Raw genomic sequence first — 23,142 nt, forward strand, 5'->3', positions numbered from 1 at the left:
TCCATGCGTGTCTCGAGCATCAGTGTGCCACAAAGCTGCAGCATCCTTGGCGGCCCATGACATGGCCTTAGGTCAGCACTGGAGTGGGAGGCCAGCGCTGCCTGCACTGACACTCATGAGGACACAGCCAAGCCCCCTCTGTGGAGAGCAGGTGCCACCTTTCTTCTCAGGGCATGTGTTCATCCAGCAGCACCCGGATGGAAGCTACCACCCTGACACTGTCAGGCAGCTGGTGCAAACTGGTGTTTTTGATGGGGCTGATACCGGCTTAATATTCTTCATGTGACAGACAAGTGTTATTAGATGCTCACTGACATACAGGGTGTCAGGACATGCTGGGCTCCCACAGCTCACAGAGCAAGCCTGTTGCTATGCCTCTGGCCCCTGATTCCTCACTCAAAACCATAGCAGCACCCCTGCTTTTATCTCCAGCAACACAGCAAGGCAGTGGCACTTTCCAGAACGTGACACCTCACAATTCAATGAATCCACAGGAAATACAGCAACTTGCTCATGGTCCTGAAAGCAGAAAGTGGAGCTTTGATGGGAACCCACCTAACCCATAATGGGAACCCCACTAAAGAGCATATAACACAACGCCAGTGCAGTGCTCTGTGCTGGGACACCTGCTTGGGTTTGTTATGGCATCAAGAACTGCCTAGGAACAAAAAGCAGATCAAAGAAATATTCTTGTTTGTGCTTAGAAACCAGTGAGGGCCCCACTGTGGATAGCCCCCTCTTTCCTGCCAGCCCCAGATGCCACTTCTCATGCTGCCTAGGCTGGCCCCAGCACTCCCCTCCCTTCTTTGAGGTGCCCCGGGGGGCCAGGCTGTAGCATGGTAGTACCCCTTGTTTGCCTCCCCGCCACATTCATCCCTGAGCAGTTCAGAACCATGGAGCAGGGGTTTCAAACCACTGATTTGCAGCCCTCAAAAAGAGTTTCCACTGTGGGGCATGATCTCAGTGAGGGATTGGAGCCTCCTGACAATAAACTTGCTTCTCTAAGATACCTTCTGCAGGTCACTTAGAAACAAATCAGGGACCTGCAGGGTCTTTGCTGCTTGCAAATCCCGGCAGACACCTTCATCCTTGCTGCTAATAAGCATTCAGATAATGAGAAAGGGCATTTCAGTTCTCTTGATACACAGTCCCAAAGAACAAGATGTAGCTGCTTTCTTAAAGGGACATAAATCAGGGTCTGAGAGCAGGAAACCTGGGAAGGGAGGGGCACAGACAGGGGAAAAAAAGGAAAGCTGAAAATGGCTGAAATGAGGAAAATTTAAGAACCCTCCTTCACTCCCCTCAGCTCAGCTGCAGATCCCTGGGGAGAATAGAGAGCTGGGCAGTAACCAATGATCCTAACGGCTGTTCTACTTATGGTCCCTGTAAACCTGCATGCTCACCCCAAAGAAGTGCAAGAGGACATACACAACCCTCCAAATGAAGCCCCAGCTTCTCAGTGAAGCAATTCCTCGTAGCGTGGGGATTTATGAGCTGCCATCAATAACCATCACAGGAAACCTGGACTCCCAGCACTGAAGTGACAGACAGTCTGATGGTAGATATGACAGGCAGATGTTCAAAGCAAACTTCTCCATGGTGCACGGACAGTAATTTTGATAAGTCAGTACCCCCTGGAGAGGAGCACTCAAGTTAAGCAGAAGCCCAGTTATCTCTGAGCTGGGATCAGATGAACCCTGCAACCTCTGTCAGATACTTTCTATTCAGTAAGAACATACCTAAATTACTGTCAAGGTAACAACAGGGCCTCAATGCTTGATGTATAGGCAATAATGGATATAAGTCTGCTGTGTTACAACTGCAGAAAATATTTGGCATAAATGAGCTGCTTTGATGCCTGACTCTTGAACGGCCAGAGGAGGAATCCAGCTCAGTCGCATTCAAACCTATAGCTCCTCCATCTATGAATCATGCAAATATATTCCACTTTTCAAAAACAGCGGCTCCCAGCTGAGGCTCCGCATGGCCACTCTATAAGCATAGCACAGTATCAAACATAGCACAGTCCAGCATCAAACATGCTCAGAGTTTTAAACGACTCACTTTTCCCCACCAGCTCTGCAAACTCTGCTTACAGCCTGAAAGTCAGACCAGTCTCTAATCTGCTCAGGAGCTTTTTGGTGACTCGGACCCTGTAGTTTTTATATTGTGCTGTCACCCACAGCCCTACAGCCTCAGCACTACCATTAGAGGCCCATTGCATGCTGGAGCCACTTGAAACGCCAGCGACTCACTTATGGAGGCACAGAAAGGGATCAGATGGATCCTGCCCTTGGCCAGGCTGGCCCTGCAGCTCAAGAGACCTGAGCAGAGGCAGGACAACAGCCTGGCAAGCCCAGAGAGAGATCTGGTGGAGAGCCGAACCCTCTGAACAGCACTAATCAAAGGCAATCAACCTCTCTGACAGCAGAACAAACTACTTGACTTTTGTGGCCCGCTAAGACAGGAACCTGAGAGCTATCTTGACCTATCCTGCCTTCACGGCATGCCTCGAATACCGGTTGGGTCTGCAGTGGCTGCAGTCTTTGCAGTCCTTTTCTCCAGGGCTCACAAGCTTTCAGCTCACAGCTATGGTCCAGGCACTGGTAGCCTGCTCAGAAACAACCTGACGGCAACCAGAATCGAGACAGGGTGAGTGGGGTGAGGGAATATATATGTGAACAAGGCAGATACCTGGTAACTTGGCAACAAAGAATAAAATCAGTGCAAGAGTGAAAGGTGAGGGATGATTTAATATCACGCTGCCCTTTATCAGTTGACATCTCCCTCACTGCTTGGCTTTCACTGTCTTTGTGATGGATTTCTCTCATTTTCTTGACTGAAAATCATGATACCTCTTCCATGGCCAAACCCCATGGCTGATTTGTTTCAAACTCTTGGGTAATATATTTAACAAATTGGCAGGTTACCCCGAGCCGTCACCTAGCACCAGGATGCCTGCCAGAGCATCCCAAAGATACATGGCGAGCAAAGCAGCCCCAGTTTGCGCCGAGACCAAGCTGCCATGCAGAGGAGGCCTTTTTTATGTGCTTGTTATACTCCCACTACCACCAGGACAGGCTGTGGAGCAGCTTCAACATATTAATCTTCTCTAGAGGACATTTCCAGGTTATACATAAGGTTTTTAAGACATTCCTTGGTCCCTCCAATGCACGGGGCCATCAGGGGCTCAGCAGGAGCAAAGGAGACCTGACTCAGGAAAGAAATGTTCATCAGCTCCCTGCTTCTGCAAGGAGGATGCAGTAATACTGCCCCAATACCAGCACCAGATAGGGGTACAGAGAGAGGGCCCAATACACCCTTCTCAGCTGCAGCACTTCAGCCTGCTGCCAGGGGTGATGCAGCCAGGAACAACAGGCCTGGGTCCTCAGGCTTAATATCTTGGGGAGGGCCCCACTTTAGGGCTGCATCTCTCAGCTTTTTCTCATTCAACAGGAACTGGGCTGCTCCTGATTTGACACAGCAGGAAAACAGCATCAGCCTCAGCTGATTTGACTCAGCTCCCACAAGCCAGTAAGAGGCCAAAGCTTCAGCATATAGGAGAACTGTTATTCATTCAGCCAGGCTGAGGACCAGAGATTTGACCATTTAACCTCATCAGAAAACACAGTTATGTTGTTTTACAAGAATGTGCTTGTTTATTCTAGCTAATTTCTATGCCAGTTACTACTTTTTGCCATCCTGACTCTGCTCTGACAGTCTTAGTGATTAGAATAATCTCCTTCATGTCTCTGTTCTGCTCCTGAATGCTGCTGTCTAGTACTAAACAGCTGCTGCATCCTATCCCAGAGCTGATGTTCTTCAGTTTAATCTGATTCTATCATGTTGCCTGTGACATTTTTTTTACTCTTTAATAGCATGCTTTGGAATGAATCACAAATTGAGCTAATGTTTCTTACACCTCCTCACAAAGCCTCCTTTTGCTCTTCAGCTTTGTACTAAATTTAATTTGTTACTTTCCAAACCAGTTCTGAAAGGTGTAAGCCAAACAGAGAAATTAATCTGTGCTGAAGTCCTGAGATAACTAGGCTGCTAATAGCACTCGGTACCTCTGTGCTACGCTGCAATCTCTTCTGTAACAGCAGAGATGACTCTTCCTTTGAGACTGGCATCCACAGCCCAGCTCAAGCCCCACTTGCACTCATGGGGTAATTCCCCACCGCGTCTCCCCGGATTTGTCTCCACAGCTGTGACTCAAAAGCACAGCTGCCGTGTTTGTGAGAGCGTGGCAACACAGGCAATCCCCAGCCCCAGCCAGCCTTGCAGTCCTGCTGCTTCCCCAATTAGTGCTCATTTCATATTGCACATTTGGTTTCTGTCTTTATTGAATTTCATCTCACTGATTGCAAATTGCTGCTGAGGTTGTCAAGCTCATTTACAATCCCAGTTCTGCCTCCAAAGCACTTGTAAGTCCTGTCCGCTTAGTCCCATCCAAACAGCTGCTGGGTTTCAGCACCAGCCCAGATCCCTGAAGCACCCCTAGCTGCACTGCACACTCTGCTGAGGATGGGTTTCCACAGTGTCACATTCACCTTCTCACCTGCATCGTGGTTTTCTCACCTGCAGCATGGCAACAGCGTTCTTGAAGTCAACCTCTATTACGTCTACTCCTTCCTCTGATCTACCTGGCCTGTTACTGTCAAAAACTAAATTAGACCAGTTTTATATCATATGGCATTATTAAAGGCTTACTGAACTGGCTGCTCCTTGATCTGCCAGGACTTACAAATAGATTGTTCAATGATTTGTTCCAGGATCATATTTAAGTTGCCTAATTTCTCCCAGAACTTCATCCTCTTGAATACTGAGCAAAGAGTCTTTCCTTCAGTCCTCTGACACTTCCCTACTCTGCCATCCCATCCCAAAGACCCAGTGAACAACAGGGAGTCTGTTTCAGCCAGTTCCTTATGGGGCTTGGGGCAAATCTCCCAAGGCTCTGCTGCATGAATACATCCCAGTTGTGCCAGTCCCCCTGCTCTCTCCCTATTGTGGCCAATGGTCCAGCTTCTGGTGTCAGGCTAAATCTATGTCCCCATAGATCAGGATCAATCTTCATCTCTTCACATTTGCAGCATCCTGGCTAAAACCTGCAGAGAGCTGCCGCTGAAGGCTGGGGTGCATGCGAAGGCAGGCAGAGTTGCACAAGCAGGAGCAGCTCAGAGTCCGATGCTGGGAGCAGTCGCTAATCTCTGCCCTGCTGCTCTGCCTGTTGCAACCCCAGCAGCAGGCCAGAAGAACTGCTGATAAAGCAACTATCGAATTGTCACATTTTGAGACTGTCATTTAAAACAAACCAACGCTAATTTCAGGTCATTATAAAATGCAAACAGTTAAGGTTAAGGAGCTGCTGTCCCTGTACAGCAGGACCAGGGCAGACAGCTGGGGGCTCTCAGCATGGTAATGGTCCTAATGCCAATCATCCCCACTTGCAAGTTCAAACCTAAGAGAGGATCTGATAGGTAAGAGCAGAGAAGCAGCTAGGAGCAGCTTTCTAAACTGTCTCAGTTACTCCTGATGGGCTCTGTGCCCCTGGTAGGTTTTCATGTAAAGTCAAGCAGGTTAATCAAAGAAATCTTTGGAGATGCTGTACAAACCATTTGTTCACTCACATATGTTCGTACAAGTAGAAGAGTCAAATGTGGTTCCTGTGTGGCTGAATGCCTAATCGCAGCAGGCTGTTTTGGTTAAAATGACATTATTTCACATCCTGAAAGAGCAGTAGCTCTAGTAATGAAAAACTGGCTCAGGAGGATCTCTGTAAGAAACAATCCCTGCAAAGCCACTGATGAAAGAGGTTGAAACTCACTGGTTTGATTTTGCACTGAACCCCACTACAGCTCTCACAAAGCCACCTTACCCGCAACTTGGTAACTAACAGGCATGAGGCAGTGAAGAGCAGTGCCCTGAGCTGCCTCATGCACAGCTTCAGCTCCAGAGTCCTCCAGAACACCCTGTAAAGCAACAGGAGGTGCAGCAGGATAGAGGTGAGGGCTCAGGTCCTGCAGGGACACACCAAGGTCTTCCGGGCCTCCTTTCTTTCCCCAGAGCAGCCGCCGAGGGAGAGGAATCACAGCGTCGAGAGCCTGATGGCTGGGGGACAAGAAGGGAGCCCCAATGGCAAGAAAGCCCGGCCAGCACGGAGCAAGTGGAGGGCAGCGTTAAGCCTAGGGACACTGCTCATCTACTCCATTCAGCTCTGACGTGCCACCAGCCCCTTGTTTTAAAGCAGACATGACTCTCCCCAGCAGCTCACATTAATCTCAAGAATTCAGCGGGGAATAAGAGGGAGCCTTTTAGGTTTCGTGGCAGAAGAAAATGAGCAGTTTTACTAGAAAACAACCACTTTGCTGCAAATGCTATTTAGAAGCCATTTTAAGAAAGTCCCTGCCCACTTCAGACTACTCGGAGGCCCTTCCAGGAGATGGCAAAAGGGACCTGCACTCGTGTAGTGTTTTCGCACCCCAGCTATTGCCCTGGCCACTGCACAGAGCAGCGAGAGGCCCCGCTCCCAGGCCAGCAGAGCTAGCGGCAGCCCCACGAGGCCCTGCCGGGCTGCAGCGGGAATGGGGGTGCAGGCAGCACGGCTGGAGACACCCGGGGAAAGGGCACTGCTGCAGGCAGGTAGGACGAAAGGCTCAGACATGGCGGGGACATTTGCAATGGTGAGGGGTTCATGATCAGAGCTCCCTTGGGCACAAGCACTAATGCTGAGAGATCTGCTGGCAGGCCTGATTCATGCCCCATGGGGAGGGCAGGATTGGGTCCAAAATACCCAGGGAAATATTTGCAAAGCTGGAAGATTCAGCAAACCTTTTATCTGCAAAATCTTTCAACCTTTTAAAGACAGAGACTATTTTTTCCCTCTGGTCAGTGTTAAATGGGCAGCAAGTCTCTGAGAATTGCTCTAAAAACAGACACAGATGCCAGTACTAAACAAATATTTCTCTCCTAGCGCGAAAAGGATGGGTACCGAGATGACAGGCATTTCTTCAGCATCTTATATTTTAAGTGAGATACAACAGGAGCCTGGTCTTCAAGATTTCTCAAACAAAACATTTGTTCAGTAAAATATGTTTATATAAGCAGGAAAGGGCATACTTGCTTCCTGAGCAACACAAAACATTAGCTAATTTCCTGAAGGTTTGGGTCATTTCAAGTATTTCATATCTTGAAAGGTCAACAGCTTCAGTAAAGGGGGAAAAGCCCAGGAACGTATGTCTGAGCAGCTTTCTCTGCAGAGTGTACACTTGGATGGCATTTATCTTGAGGCTATCAATATTTACTAAGGGCAGCTATAACATCACCCTGCTTTCACGGCATTAGTCATGAAGGATGCAGCCACTATTTCACAAAAACATGAGAGTAAATGGACTTGAACTTAATACATACTCCTGAGTCACCTGCTCTAAAACCCCCGGGGTCCTCTTCTCCCACAAGAATGTTTCATAGTGTTTCAGGATCACAGGTTGGAAGGGATCTCCAGAAGTCTCTAGTCCAAGCTCCTTCTCAAAACAGGGTCAGCACTGAGGTCAGATGTGGTTGCTCAGGGCTCTACCCAGTCTGGTCTTGAAACCTCCAAGCAACAGAGATAGCACAGGCTCCCTGACACCCTTCAGAACTGTTGACTGCTTGCTGCCTGCTGTGTTGCCCTTCCAGCATATGTCAGGGAGGTTGAAGTCCCTCACAAAATCAGGGTCAGCAATACAGAGACTTTAAAGAACTGTGGCTTCCAGGCAGAGGAGTGGTGGAGCCTTCACTACCATATCCCAAAGCTATCTAGACCATATATGCTGTGAGAAAGTGAGTCTTTTAAAAAAGCATATCATTATTTTCCACTTAGTTTCCTTCCTAATCTTCAACTGGGGAGACTGACAAGTCTATCTGTACCTTCTTTTGTGATTCAACTTTCAGCAAGGAGGGAGAATATCACCTGTCTTGCCCTGAAACCTCCCAGGTCATGGAGCGCTAGCAGCCTTCAGTGTTGCCCACAGATCACGCTGCAGCCTTCCCGTCACCCTCTGAAGTGAGGCTGCCGTTACGGCCATTGCAGGGGGCAGCTGTGGCCCACAGCCATCTGGGGACACTTGTGACATGGGTGCCTTTGGCCTTGTTAGCAGTTGTAACAATTATCCTGAATTCAGCATGAGAAAGCATCCACATGCCCAGAGTAAGCCAGATTTGGAGGTCTGTGAAATCGGCCTTGTAGGGCACAACCTGCCAACACCGTTTCCTTACTTAAGGAAAGTAAGTAAAAAAATTCCCAGGTGGGAAATTTCAGGTATCTGATTCCCACTTTTACATGTTTCATCATTGCCTACTTCTGCTTTAAGTGTAAGTGAGATGGGGCCAAAGCAAACTCTCAAAATGAATCCTGCAGGGACAGAATTCCTCCCCTCTCCATTTCCATGCCCTCTGTCCTTGCTATGAGCTGACCAGTGTCCCCAGATCTCCCCTTCCTGTGCCCTAAATGTGGAAGTCCAGGCATCCAAATCCACCTCCACAATTTTTTACATGCAAAGCAGGTCTTTCATCCCAGCTAGCCTTTTTCTCCATGTCAGGGTTTTGCCATCTACAACCAAAAGCCACTAAAACATGGTGTTCTCCAACCTCATTTTATTTCAGCGCCATCACATCAGCATCTGCACCCAGGCCCTTGCAGCAGCAGGCAGCCTGGCGGGACCGGCAGAACTGCTGCCAGTCAACTGAGCTGCAGGACTCATGTTTAGAAACACAAGGTCTCTCCACCTGTCTGTTTTAGGAACCACTGTGGAGTCTTCAAGGAAAATAAGTGTCATCTGAGATGCAGTCACAGAGCAAAACTGCAGCAGACTTAGCCAACTGACTGAAACCAAAGCTGAATGCTCATTAACAACCACTCAGAGTGTATCCAGTGGAGACTAGCTTCCATAAAAGCAGCTGGCCGTCCAGTCCCTTTAAAATCAGGCCACTTATTTAGGCACCTAGGTATAGATTTAGGAGTTTGTTCAGACAGTGTTAGCATGGATGCGTACGTCTCAGGGATCATTTCATTTTATCTCAATTTTCATTGCAAATCATTTATGCTCATTCTGAAATAAAACTGCCATCAGGCAGAGCAGGATACTAAGGAAATTACCTAGAACATGATAAAGGGGAACAGTGGCAGTCAGTGTCCACTGCACCAGCTGCCGCACGTGTACACTCAGGTTATTTATGAAGAGATGGTGCTGTCCAGAGCAGATGCCCTGCTGGCAATGTTCATGATTTATCATGATTTCCATGATAATTATACTTTTCCTTAAATCCTCACCTCCTAGAGTCACGGGATTGTGAGCTTTTTAGATTCTAAAATGCCCTGATTCTCAAGCCAGTCTTATGAGTTGAGGGGCTCATTCGCACATTTTGGACACATAGGATCAGCTTAAGTAAGAAAATGCATTTTTCAAAACATGTCAGGTACCCCTTTAAGATTGCAGTTAGGGCCTGAGTTTTAAAACCACCTCCAGGCAACCGTCAAATTTTGCAGACATAATTACGTGTGGATACAAAGCTAGTGACTGTTTCTGAACAAGAGACCTTTAATGTTTCATTCCCTGGCTGCACGTCCTGTAGTTTTCTGTAGCCTCTTACCATAGACTTTTTCCCAGCATTAATGGAGCCTGCCCTTTGCTAGGCACTGAATTATTCCCCAGAAGTTAGTTCTGCTACAAAGTGGAGTGTATCCAGGAATCAAAAGGCTGTAAACAACTATTTATCCCACTTCCACTGCAGATCTAAAAGGTTATGTTTAAAAAAGAAATTAAACCATATCTCAGGCTTACCCTGCTGCAACCGACACGGTTATTGGCTAGAGGAGGGGACCAAGATTTCTATCAGCATCAGTCCTGGCCAATCTACTGCAATGGGAAGGCAGCTCTTGCCTGGACCTTTCCTGCCAGGCAACCCAATGCTGGGCTGCTCCTGGCTGAGGATCACTCTTTTAAGAGTGCGGGATTAAATGTGATCCCGATTAGGACATCATGGATGTAGTGCTCCCAAACCAGTTACTCTTCTGTCTTATCCCTGCCTCATTCTCATATGAACTCCAGGCCAGTGGATGATGCAGCTAATGTGACTCTGCAGCAACACAGCTCGAGTCATGGCAGCAGTGGCTAAGACAAGCTAGGGATGGGATGGAAAGATCTCATGACAAAAACTCTTGCCAAGTCTGAAGGAGCTTCTGTGCAGTTGGTAAAGCCCTGACAAAGAACCTGGCCCAAGTGAGCAGCCTGAAACCTCCCTGGAGATGAGCTGTCGCTGCAGAACCTTGACTGCGTGAATAAGACATCCAAGTACAGCTAGCATTCACACTACATCTGCTCACGCTGTCCAGGGTGTACCACCACCTGCAGACAGCCCCATCTTCTTTCCCACAGTTAGACACCAGGCCACAACTGAGGTGCCCACAGCTCTCTCTGCTGCTCACTCCAGCACTTAATCAAAGCTGTCAACCTCAGCAGGACCCTTGCCAGGTTTGGGAAGGTCTCCTGTGGGGAACGAGTCAGAGGACGTGCAACACTGGATGTTTAGGCCCTTCATTTGGTATATGGGAAAAGGGGGACAGACAGATCCATGAACAAAGTGTCAAATTATGATCACAGTTTGGCAGCAGAGGGAAAAGCAACAACACTGTTTTCTGCAGGTTGCAGCATCCTGAACTTCCCAGGGAGACAATGTGCTCCAGTACAGATGATATTTCCATTGCTTAGCTTGGGAGAGACAAATTCACAGTCTGAGCCACTATATCAGTGAAATGAATTTTTTGCTATAACAAAAAGGTTAAACTGCAATAAAGTTGCTGAGGCACCAATTCACTGATACAGATATATAAAGGCCATCTTTTTGCTATAGTAATTTGGCCAAGCCATGCAGACTTTCCAATTTACACCAGCAGAACATGCAGCCCATGGTGACAGAGCAATGTGGTCTTACAGTACAAAAACAGTGTTGACGGATAGCTACGTGTTCTGGCTGCTTGCCAGACCTGAATTAACCATCTGAGCTACTAGGATGGATGGCTAGGGGCAAAAATATACCTGCCATCATCTCAACATTAGGATTGTTCTAAGTACTTCATTACCAAGTCATTACTCTTGGAGACAGCCTCTCACAATGGGAAAAATGCTGATCTCATTTTATTTAATTGGAACAAAGTTCTCTTGGCTGACCCTGAGCCTATTACTATAATTGATTTTTTAATATCAATATAAATATGTATTCACTTTAGTCTGTGTCTTCCCTATGCCTTGGAGGTTTGGGAACAATGCTCTGATGTCAGCTGGTGCTAGGGGTGCTCTGCTCTGGAGCATCATCTCTCCACCCTTATGGACGCATTGGTTAATGAGCCAATTTCACATAGAGGGAGGTGTTTTCTCTCTTGGCACTTACCCACTGCAAGCTGCACATGTGCACTGCTGTGGTCAACGCGAGAACAAGCGGGTAGTTGTGTGAGTTTGCAATGCTTGCCTCAGCGCAGGGGGAGCAGTACAGAGAAGGAATGAGCAATACATGCCCAGGGATATACATGTCAAGGACAGGAAAGCATAGGAAAAAGCAGCCTGTTCCCTGTCCTGCTTTCCACTCTGTTCTCTGAGTATCTCCAATCCCTGGACTGGAGGAACAAAGGAACAAGAGGAACAAACCAGGACTGCAGGGAGGCTTGACTTGCTTATGCTAGGGGTTGTGTTTGGTCACCAAAAAGCACCCGTGCTTAGAGGACAGGGGAAACATGCATCCATGAAGGGTTTATCAAGGCTGCAGTGAGATGTGCAGCTGATCCTTAGCATTTCCTAAAAGCCCTCCAACTTGTGATTTAGCACAAACTATAGAGTTTGCACCATTGGGCTGCAGTTGAGAGATTTCTGGCCTTGTAGCTTGTACAAGTGTGGTAGGCCTTAGGGAAGAAGGAATAAGAAATGCTGTTGCCTAGGTTTCCTCACCTCTGTTGCTTTATGACTTTCTGTGTCCTATGAAATCACGTTCAGCAAAAATGAACTGATAGTGTTTAGGACCTGCAACTCCCAAAATAGCCCTGATCTCTCTAGGCAAGCGACCCACACTTCAGACAATTCAGCCTCAGTCACTGAGACAGATTCCTGCCGGCAGGAGATCCTCAGCTCCCCAAGGTGCTTGGCCAGGTTTGGGCTCACCTGTTCCCCATGCACAACCCTAAACTCCCTTGACTTTCTCCCAGATTGAATCAGAGCAGTGTTGCTCCCAGCCTCTCACCTTGCCATCAGTGGTGACTGCAGCAAAGACAGTGGAGGAGTAAGGGGACCAGGCAACATCTCCAACAGCAGAATTCAGGTCATAAATAAACATTGGAGTCCTGGAAAGAGAGACCCAGAGAGAAGAGCTCATTTAAACACATGCTGCTCTGGAAGTGAAACACAGATATAAACACTTTGACGCTGCAGCCTGGTGGGCTGTGCTGTTCAAAGATGACTGCAGAAGTGGGAGATGGGATATTTCCCTATGTCAGCTATCAACCAGCACTTGAGCAAAAGGCCCCAGAAGGCAAAGCAAAGCTGAGTATTCACCCAACAGGGCCTGGACTGGTCCCAGCGTGATGAGCAGAAAGGCAGCCCACTTCTTTCTTTCTGAAAGCACTTTGAAAGCTTCCTCTGCACACACAGCTAGATGGAGCCTCTCTGGTTAATAATCATACGGGAAAAAGTGATTTCCCTCTCTGGACCTTTGACAACACCACTGAATATTAGAGCAGTATTGGCAGCAGGAAATATTTGACTCTGACTGATTTACAACAAAATCAATTTCCTGATTGAAACCAGACATTCCTCAACCACTAACCCTGAATTTCATTATGTATTTTTAAATGTTCCAATTTTTTTTTTCCCCCTCTCTGGCTCTCAGGAGGTTTCTGGCCCCTGAGGGCATATGCCAGTGCATGACATTTCTTTGTGTCATTGCTGCAGAGGAATAATCCTGCCACAGTAGGTGCTGTCTGAAGAAAGTCAGGTCCAAAGCAAAGCAGTCAAATTCTGTGCTGAGCTGTGCCGCTTGGCCAGCCCCTGAGGCAGCCTATGCTGAACTTTATACCTATTACTCAAGGAGCGCAAATCTGATTCTTCAGTCCCAAACAAAGCAGGTAAGAAAGCAATTAGCAATATGTCCAGTGAACAGGGAAACTGTGACTGAGATCCAGTCAGAGTGAACATCTGCAGCCTGCATCTCAGCCTGGATGACGACGGCCTCCCTTCCCACACCAGGACCCAGCAGGACCTACTTGATGGTGTGATCCCAGATCTTGACTGTCCAGTCAGAGCTGCAGGAAATGAAGACCTTCATATGGTAGGGATTCCAGCTGACCGCATCCACAGCCATGTGATGGGCTTCAAACACATCCAGAAACTGGCTTGAATAGCATTTGGAACACTGCAATGGAAAAAACTAGTCAGTAATCAGAGCTAGACCTTCCTCTGGAGCTGGTATTCCTCGATAAAAATGTTTGTGAATACTTATGAGGCCTGCCAGGCTCTTCTGGGCTAGCTGGGGAGACGTGGGTAGTACCCAGAGGTGCTACAGAAACCAAGTCATTTAGCACATCCTGTTTCACCCCACTGGCAGGAAAAACAGAGCACTTCTCTGCCGGGCATGAGGACTGGAACCGAAGATGTGTTGGATTTACAGCTGGAGCCATGCTGCAGAGCCCATTCTCCACTGCAGAAACTCCATCACCTTCCTGCCAGCCTGGGCTCCTGAGGCATCTCAGGAGAGGCAGGGAAAAACAGCTGTTGTGTTGCACAGGAGCACACAGCCCAATCTAGATCATTTCTTATCTCCAACAGCAGTTGGTAGAAGATGCTCAAGGACAAGCCTAAGGAATGGGGCAGGGACGGAGTGTTTCCTCCTCCAGCCATAAGCCCCCAATCCTGCGGGTCAGCAGTTCAGGGTATGCCGAGTGGGAACCTGCATCTGGACTGTTGCATTTAACACTTGCAAAAATGCTGCTCTCAGAGCATAAGCCAGAGGAATGAACTGTCAGACCCTCTGAGGGATTTTGGGAACATGCCACAAGCCCTTTCCCGGCCATCATCCTGTGACAGCCTGTGCCAGGAGCCTGCCTCGTCACACAGCTCTTCCCTGTAACCTTTCCTCTTGTGCCAGCATGTTGGGCCACCCCATAAGGCAGCCGACAGCAGCCTGCGAATGGGGCAAACACCAGTATGCATGCAAGCGTCAGCCCAGCACTACCACAGCTGAGGGTGCTAGCGAATGGCAAAACAGAGGACGTGAGCAAGAATCAGAAAACATTTGGGATCCTTGGAAAAGTCACTTGCTGTATGAGTTAATGCAGCGGGGGGAGAAACTACAATCTGCTTGTCTGCACTAGCAGGAGGTGGGACCTGATCCAGATCCCCTGTCAGTTCTGTGTTCACAGAGAAATGAGAGAAATCGTCCCCAACTCTCCTCCCCGCAGAGGGGACTGGAGGCTTCTTTCATCAGCAGCAAGGATCCTTCTCTGATAAGGAAAGTCCTCTTGGCTGTGTGCTGGCACGTGAGCCGTACCCATGCAGCAAGTGCGTGTTTGGTTCACTCTGCCTCAGTACGGCCACTGTAAGGACTGTTCAGGACCTTTCTTTATTCCCTAATGAATGCAGCAACACATCATCTGCCAGAGCAGCAGGATTGCTGAAGTGTTACGTGATTTTAATTCTTGCACACCAAAGCTTGACTGCACAGACTCTAACTAATCATGAGGCTTAATTGTTTATTACACATTACTGTTTATTACATTCACTGTCTGTGTACTTGGACCTTTTTTATTTCCAATGCCCTTGTGCACTGGGACAGATACTGAATTCAGGATGCTGAACTGAGGTCCCTGGGAGGCCCGCTACAGTGGGAACTGGAAACAAGAACATGGCTCGTGCCCCACTGAGATTTACTGGCAGGAGGAGGTGGTGTCTGTAGCTTGCTAATAGTTTGGTGCATACTCTGTCACTGAGCTACTGTGCTTCTATGTAATTATGGTAGTGAAATCTCCTTTAATGGCATGTTTCATAGCTTTACTTCATAATTCTTAATGTTCAGCCACCAGGGAAATTGGTACTTCGCTTGTTTTGAAAGTCACTTTGCTGGGAGCAGACAGAATGGGTCACGAGTAATTTGACACAAGAGAGAGGGTGCTTTTTTCGCTGTCATTCCAAGTACTTGCACTAGGAATCCCTAATACCTGAGGACTTTTTATCAGTAAGATCCTTACCAAATCTGTCTGCATCCAACAGAACTGTAACATTCAAGGCTATGTTTTGAAGGCCTTTTTGGGTCTGTGCCCTTGATCAGTGCAGTGCTCTGGGCACTGGGATGGGCGGTCAGCAACACTCTGGGATGGGCTGATCCCCAGGATGGGATTTGCAGTGAGCAAGCGTGGCCTAGAGCTGAGACCCAGCACACAGGAAAGGGAAAGGCAATTTTCCCATAAAAACTTCAGCCACCAATTTGAAATCAGCAGCAAAATGGGTTATGTGGGGCAGATGCCTGGCTGGTGTCCTTGGTGGAAAATGAACCATGCCTGCTGGCTCTAATGTAGAGCCATACGCCATGCCCCAGAGCTGCCTGCCAGCCTGACATCACGTTCATCCCGACCTCTTTGGTGTCTTCTCTGATGTGTGAGACAGGGACTTGTTCTTCCCAAGATCTATTTTGAAGAAATGCCATTAACCTGAGAAAAAGTTCAGAGCAAAGTGTGATTTTAACTACTAAAAGAGCTTCTGCACCGACTAGAACCACTGGCAAAGTCTTCCACTACCGGTCTCTTTAAAAACTGCAGTTATTAGACACATGTCAGGATTAAAAAGAAACCACCTGGAAAATGTGACGCCTAACTTCCAGGACAGCTTTGAAGATGAAGAGTAGTCTCAGGGACCAGGCATTTGTGCAGCTGGTCTGATCTTCTAGAGCACTGCCCAGATTTGCTGAGAGAGTTTTTCTCCTATTTGAATAATAGTAGATGTGTGTGAATAGTAAACAGTATTTTTTGATGGGACAGTAAAGCAGGAATGTGTCTACTACAGGAATACAAGAAATCACTAACAAGATAACTGTGACAGGATTACAAAACGTGAGAGAGGAATACGTGGGAGGAAAAAAAAATTCCAAAGACACAAAACTTACTCATCATCTTCATTTACAGCACTTCAGTTTATACAAGATAACACTAGCCTCACACAAAACTCCTCTACATCCATGGTGAATGGGTGGTTATTAGTATCTTCATAAGGTGAAGAGTTTCACTGGTTCACTAACAGAAATATCGTGATGCTAGGTAACACACAAACCTAATAAATAATCTTTTTCAAAGGAGGTTTGTAACAGGCAGCAGAAAGAGTACTGCACAACGCTGGCGCTCGCAGGCAGATCGGGACACACAGCTGACAGCTCATTACAAACCGCTGACACAGATGTGTTTGGTGTTGTTGATGACAGCTCTTACAAGCAACACCCAAGGTGTTGCCTTGGTTTTCCCTTAGTGCCTTCCTGTAGAGATTTGTAACAGAAGTACTAAGATTTGTACAATGGCATATGAGCGGATACAGATGTAGGTGAATGCATTGGCAGAAACAGCAGGAAATGGTAAAAGAATGACCCTGTGTTAATTGTAGTGTTAACTGATAGCAAATGTAGTCACTCAAGTGACCAGATAACAAGACAGAGAACAAACTGAACAAAGATAAGGCAGTGAGAAGATGAGGATTAGAAGGAAAACACCTTTGCCTAAGACTCAGACAGGGCGAGAAAAGATACTGAGGCAAAAGATGACAATAGCTCTCTGTTCCTAAAGGGGCACTGGAAGTCAGAGCATGTCCAAAACCCAGTTTGTCATCATCAGTTAAGGAAAACCCAAGATGAGGTGATGAGGACTCAAAAACTGCCATCCTTTGTCTTCTGTATAACCACAAGAAACCCTGGCTGGACCTCAGATACAAATGTCTTTGGTGCTTGGTGCAAGAGAATAAGTGAGTGAAATCTGAGAGAATGAGTGTGACTGAAATCAGTTTTGCTTAAAATAAAAATCATCTTTCCCTTCTATACAGTTTTGCATTGAGTTTTATTACATTAGTTTTTTACATTCTCAGGCATGCTCCCTAAGACTAAAGAAGATATATCTCTCATGCCAAATCTCCTCACAGTTTTTCTGTTCAAGTCCTGCTGACTAAGAAGAATTCTGATCAAAGAGTTGAAGTCACAACAATGTTTCAGTCTGAATATCAGGGACCATCATTTCTTACAACAGAGCTGAACAGTTCCTAAACAGCAAATGAGATATGTAAAGAGGCAGCTTTGCATTACAGAATCATATTAATGCAGAAACAGTTTGTCCTCTATGTAAAAGGGCAATGGATAGGCCTGTGTGTAATTAAAATAACGATTACTTGGCGTCAGAAACACTATTAACTAAGCCATTTTGAAAAATTCACCGTAATTGTTCCACAGCTAAAGAATTAACTTATTATCATGCTATTTGTTGGCAAGCTCTGTCTCTGAAAAAAATGCCTTTCTGAAATTCACTTTTCAATTTATTTAACAAATAATCTATAATTTGGCCTATGCTTGATCCTTGACTCATACAGCATATAAGGAGTCTGTCCCTCTTACTCAATATGCGTAGCAACAGGCAAGTGCAGCACAGAGACCCGAGCAGCTCACTCCAGCTCAGAGCAGCCGTACGACCTGAGAGCTGCCTGAACGGCTGCAGGACTGTCACTGCCCTCAGCATCAGAGTTGGGCAAGGCTTTGGGAGGCAAACCACAGCTAGTTCCAGGAAAGGGTTAAAATGTGCAGTGTTTCAATAAAAGGAGTGATGAGGAAGGTGTGTGGCAGTCCATGAAAAATGTCTGGAGCAGCAGTGACCTGTTGATCCTGAAACTTTTGAAACTGCTTGTAACAAGCTCTTGGAGTCCACTGAAGGCCCAGGCACCCTTCCCCCTGTTTTTGCGGATACTGTGGAGGCTGCTTGTGCTAGGCACTGAAGATCTCTCTTCCCTGTGTTAGCCTGTTCAGTTGTCCACCCAAGAAGTAGCTAAAATGCCTCTGTGGCTTCACGGCTGGGCTCACTGCTTATGCTAAAACCCCACCCTAAATATAGTTTCACTGCAGATGATCCAAGGCAGGGAGACCTACAGCCTTGCCTATACAAACCCTGCCAAACTATTCCTACTCAATCTTGCTCCTCCGAGGATTTTCCTTGTTGTGTAACTCAGCCTGGATATCAGCCTGAACATTTCTCCTGAAGGTTTACTGATTGCCCCCACCTAAGACTGACATACACTGTCACATACACTGACGTCCGTCATGTGCCTAAGCACAGAGAAAGTTGAACATGTGGTTCATTACTGCCTCTTGTCAGGACGAGATACAACAGTACCCAAACAACTTGGAGTGCAATACCCAAGGTGCCAACTACCATGGGTGATCTGCCAACTGAAAACATCTGTCCATAACTAAACAGCTGCTTTGTATCCTGAGAGCATCAACAAAAAGCCATCTCACCTTCCCCATCGCCCGTCACCCCAGGACCCCCATTTCTCCCATCTCCTTTCTGTTTCTGTCTTGTCAAAGGCAAGTGAGCACAACTCAGAAAGCCTCCCTAGGGACGGCCTGCCAGAAGGAGGGATTTCAATCAGCGTTGTCCCTCTGGAAGGGATACATATCTGCTAAGTTTGTCTTGCCTAAATGATTGATATTGATTTCAGAATACGATTTCCTTTGGGTTCTTTTTCTCTGTTTTTTTCCCCTCTGTTTTGCAGGTGGAACATGGGGAGGGAGCTTACAGCAACCTCTAGAGAGGACTGGACGGTTCTGCTCTGTGAGTCAGCCTCCTGCTGATGGGACGCTCCCCCCCTCACCGACAGGCTGTGGCTACAATACTAACAGAGCCCAAAAGTCAGCTCAGAGGAATTCTGTGCAAACAAAAGTTATATGAGTAACATGAGCTGTTACTGGCTTTATTTGCAAGGCTACATACAACAGAGCTCAAAACTTCCTATTTTTAGCTTGGTTTCTTAAGAAACCACAAAGGCTGTGACCTGCTGTCTGCTTGTCTCTCCTCCCAAACAACTTTTGTCCTTACTGGCAATTTCAGCCAAAGCTGGCTGCACAGGGGCCTTGGCTATATTAAGGTCTTACATATTTCATAAAAAGAGGTGGCCCTGAAGAGTGCAAACACCCAGGCAGGCCCTAACCCAGACAAGGACAAGCAAAACTCAACCGCTGCCCTCTCCACCTGACAGGAGCTGGCTGGCCAAGCAGCACTCCCAGCAGGCAATGGGTACCACGGCATCAGGCTGCAGGTGGACACTGGAAGGGAGGTAGCTGACGCTGTCTGAGCGAATCGAGGGCTACAGCATGGTATTGCGAGCACTGAAACGGGGGGAGCATGGGGGTGACCAGAGGGAGGAAGGATTAGAGAACTTGACAAAAAGCTGGAGGTATGAGGCCAAGGGGAATGTAGGACTCAGAGCAGGACCAAGGCTGTAACTGTGGAAGGGGAGAGCTGCAGGACACCAATTCATAGGAAATAAGGTTTCATTAGCCTCACTGCTCATGGGATAACAGGTCTAAAAAAGAAAAGAGAGGAGATTTTTTCCTGCCATTTCCCCACAGCCATAAGGACAGAGGATCAATGCCTTTTAACGTCTACTCTGATCAGTTAGCACCTCACTTGCACAGCTGCAATCTGCAAAGCATTCTGGGATGCAGTCTGCATGAAAAACATTTCTGCAAAAGAAGGTCTTAATTGGGTCTGTGCAGACAGCTCCTCGCAGTCCTCTGGGGCTGTACGTGTTATCGGGCTCACCACAGGGATCTGAGGGCAGGACTGGGCTCTGAAGTTGTACTTTGTCACTGTCTGAGCAAATAGTTAAGATGATGAGCCTAAAAGATGAGCAATGGCAAGGGGATGTAAAACAAAAGACAAAGAAACCATTCTTACCTTATAGATCTTCCCTTCTTCAGTACCAACGAGAAACAAATAGTCTATCTTTTTGTGAAAATCAAATGATGTCCCGCAGCCTATTAACAGAAGAAAGGACTGTCAGACAGAGATTTGGTTCATCTGCCCAGCACATATTCCCTGCCTATGGCACACGCACGCTGCCAAGGTTTTCAGAAGTGATTTATTAGCCTGAAGCCCCCAGAAAAAATTAGAGCCATAATTTCTGAAATACTTCCCAAGCTGCCCCTGTCCCCAAGACAACACAGACAAAGGGCAAAAGGGAACTAGAAGAAGGGTGAACTGACTTAGAGAAAGTCGCACGGCAGGTCAGGAGCAGAATGGAGCTCTCTGAGTCCCTGCCCCATACCATACCCATTTAGTCTAAGCTGCCTCTCCAGCTGGTGACAAAGATCAGTTGGTGAGGAGATCTGAAGCCTATGTAACAACACCCACAGGACGTAACTTGCTTTCTAAAGCAATGAGTACCCTGAGGCTGCCTCTGAGAGTTCAGACTATACAAAATGTTACACTGAGCTCCGCGAAGAACTGACACGGATCTGTGATTAGAAGTGCCTGCCAAGTGGCCTCTGTAGGCAATGGTACCCGAGGAAGGCTGTATCTTTCTCCCTGGGGTCAGCCTCAGGCACCCAGGCAGATAAGAAAACTGTTTAGAAGCACAATTTCTTTTCGAAAACATCTCCCACAGTCCCAGAGACACCAGGTTCTGGTTCAAATCCAGCCTTCTCTCTCCTATAAAACTTCAAGGATGCTGCTAGGTACGGAAAACACATCAGTGTTGCACTCTGCCCTCAGACACTATTATTATTCCCATTCTCAACTATGTTCCCACCAAACCTCCCACCAGGTTTTAGTATCTGTCCTTGATTCCAAAAGTCCCTAAGGTCTCCAAGACTCCAGCTGCTCTTGACACCTTTGCGGAGCTCCAGAACAACAGCGTTCTCCAGTGCAACAGTGGAAGCAGTGAATGTTAACAGTGTTTTCTCATGGATTGGCTCAAAACTGGGATTCACTCTGGTACAAATGTAAGAGTCATCAGGACTAGGCCTGCCTCCTAATAGAATATTAGTGAAAAGCAAATCTTTTTGCTTGCTTTTCACAAAAGTATAAATAGCTTCCTATGCCTAAGAGGGTCCAGAGAAGAAATGTCATGTGATGCCTCCCTGTGTCCTTTTCACTCTTAGCTCAGAAGCCATTTAGCAGGCTCGTTTCAGTAAAACCAATAGCAAAGAACGTGATTCAGGAACAAATCTTTCACTGGGCACTGAAGCCTCCTCCTGATTTCAAAAGCCCTGAATTGAACAACATTATGACTTCAGTTTTATACAGGCATCAGTCACAATAGAATGTGATTCTGTGAGATCTGTTGGGTTCTGCTCCCTCAGCAGACGCAACATCATCCAAGAAAGCCAACTTGCGGTCTCATTTACATTTTAAAAGAAAAGCTGCAGAAAGTGGAAGACAGAATTGAAAGAGACATTCCATGATGGGCACTAAGCAACGAGAGCCCTCAGGAGCCCCCGGCTCAGTAGTGAGGTTGACACCTAATGGGAGAGGTCAGAGCCTTCAGCACACTCTGCCAGCCAAGGACAAATGCAATGAAGAGGTGGAGCCACACACTTGCAGCTCCAGTGGCAGCGTGCATGCAGATATTAGCTGGTAAGTGGGTGTTAATCAGTAACGGAGAAGGTACTGGGCACAGAGGAAGAGGAGCTGTTGTGTCTAAAGACACTCTGTGCAGGAGCAGACATGATAGTGAAAGAAAAGTTCAGGCAGGTCCCCGAGCAGAAGATGGGATGTCTGAGGAGTGCTGCAATAATTTGGGGCTGTTGACCAGTAGGGGACAGGGACAAGTTGACAAGGCTTAGAAGCAGAAAACTTTCTGCAAAGGCAGTCGAAAACAGCCTTATGTCTTAAATGTCTAAAAAAAACCACACATAAACCTCAAAGGAATTGTTAAGGTCACTTCGACCCTGTAATACTGTCTGCATTTTTAACATTTAAATAGATTGACAAATATTCAAGGCAAGTCTTTGAAAATCCATTTCCCAGTAACATTAACCAATAATCCCAAAGCCCCTGGGAGTTCTGAAGTGTACTGCTTTAGCTGGTCTCTTCCAAACTGAGCAAAGGCTTCTCACAAACATACATTTTCCATCAATTAGCCTAGAAAGAGGGTGATCCTTAAATGCAGAGCAAGTGCCTTCTGCAAACTCAGGCCATAGCTTCACTGCCAAAAACAGGTACTTTCTACAGGACATAAGGGATTTCTCAAGGCTCCTTGTGTAGTCTAAGGCCTCCAGAGCTGACTCATCCCATCCTATATCAGACACAAGAGGGTCAGGATGAGGGGAATCAGCCTGGAAGTACTGCACTGTCTCCACTTTCTACAAAGGGAGTCTAGCCGACTGGCTCAGAATAGATGCTGAACTCTAAAGAGCAAAAGCCAGATAAGCTGTATCCCACCACAGACCAGACAAGCAGTGTACACGAGAGAGCAGAGGTAGCTTTTTGTCTTGATTTGGCCAGTCTAGATCAATGTCTGGTAGAAGGAAAAGAGTTCATTTAGTTTTGACAAATACAGGTAAAACCCTATGTCTTGTCCATACTAGGATTTCACAGCAAAACCAGCCATTTTTGGAGTGAATGTTCATCTTTTCTGCAAGCAAAGACAAGATTTAAGCAGCAAACCTTGACCTCAATTAGTGGCCGCTGCTCCAGACAGATTTTGCCCTACCACATGATCAAAGCGAGGAGAAGTAACCTTTCTTTAGCTCCTTTGCAACTCACCACCCCATTCCCAATTTAATTCCCCCAAATGACTGATTAGAGACTTTGTGTCTGTAATTAATCAGCATGGCAAGGACTTGGGTTCCTACCAAGCGTTTGCAGCTGTAGCCCCTCTGGCCCCTGCATCGTTGTTCCCTCTACTGACAGCTTGATGACATCTGTATGAACCAGCTCATTCTGCAGGCAGAGGAGATTCCACATGAATAACAGGCTTTACAGCAACAACACAGAGATATTCAGTACTTCAAAATGGCAGATTTTATGGAGGAATTTTAAAAAGCTGTCCATAAGTTGTTTAATTTTTCACGCTTGCAGTTGGCAGCCTAATAACGCGCTAT

General features: G+C 46.9%; 1 protein-coding gene across 1 annotated transcript in view; it reads right to left on the reverse strand.

Moving 5' to 3' along the window:
* DNAI1 (dynein axonemal intermediate chain 1) overlaps window positions 1–23,142 on the reverse strand; it is a 147,868-nt gene that overhangs the window by 34,249 nt on the left and 90,477 nt on the right. The window contains exons 16-19 of the mRNA XM_067316457.1: window positions 22,894–22,981; window positions 19,994–20,073; window positions 13,286–13,434; window positions 12,268–12,367 (exon numbers count right to left, since the gene is read on the reverse strand). Coding sequence (XP_067172558.1) covers window positions 12,268–12,367; window positions 13,286–13,434; window positions 19,994–20,073; window positions 22,894–22,981 — 417 coding nt within the window. The remainder of the gene's footprint in view (window positions 1–12,267; window positions 12,368–13,285; window positions 13,435–19,993; window positions 20,074–22,893; window positions 22,982–23,142) is intronic.

The sequence above is a fragment of the Apteryx mantelli genome, chromosome Z, assembly GCF_036417845.1.
Source record: "Apteryx mantelli isolate bAptMan1 chromosome Z, bAptMan1.hap1, whole genome shotgun sequence".
Taxonomy (NCBI): domain Eukaryota; kingdom Metazoa; phylum Chordata; class Aves; order Apterygiformes; family Apterygidae; genus Apteryx; species Apteryx mantelli.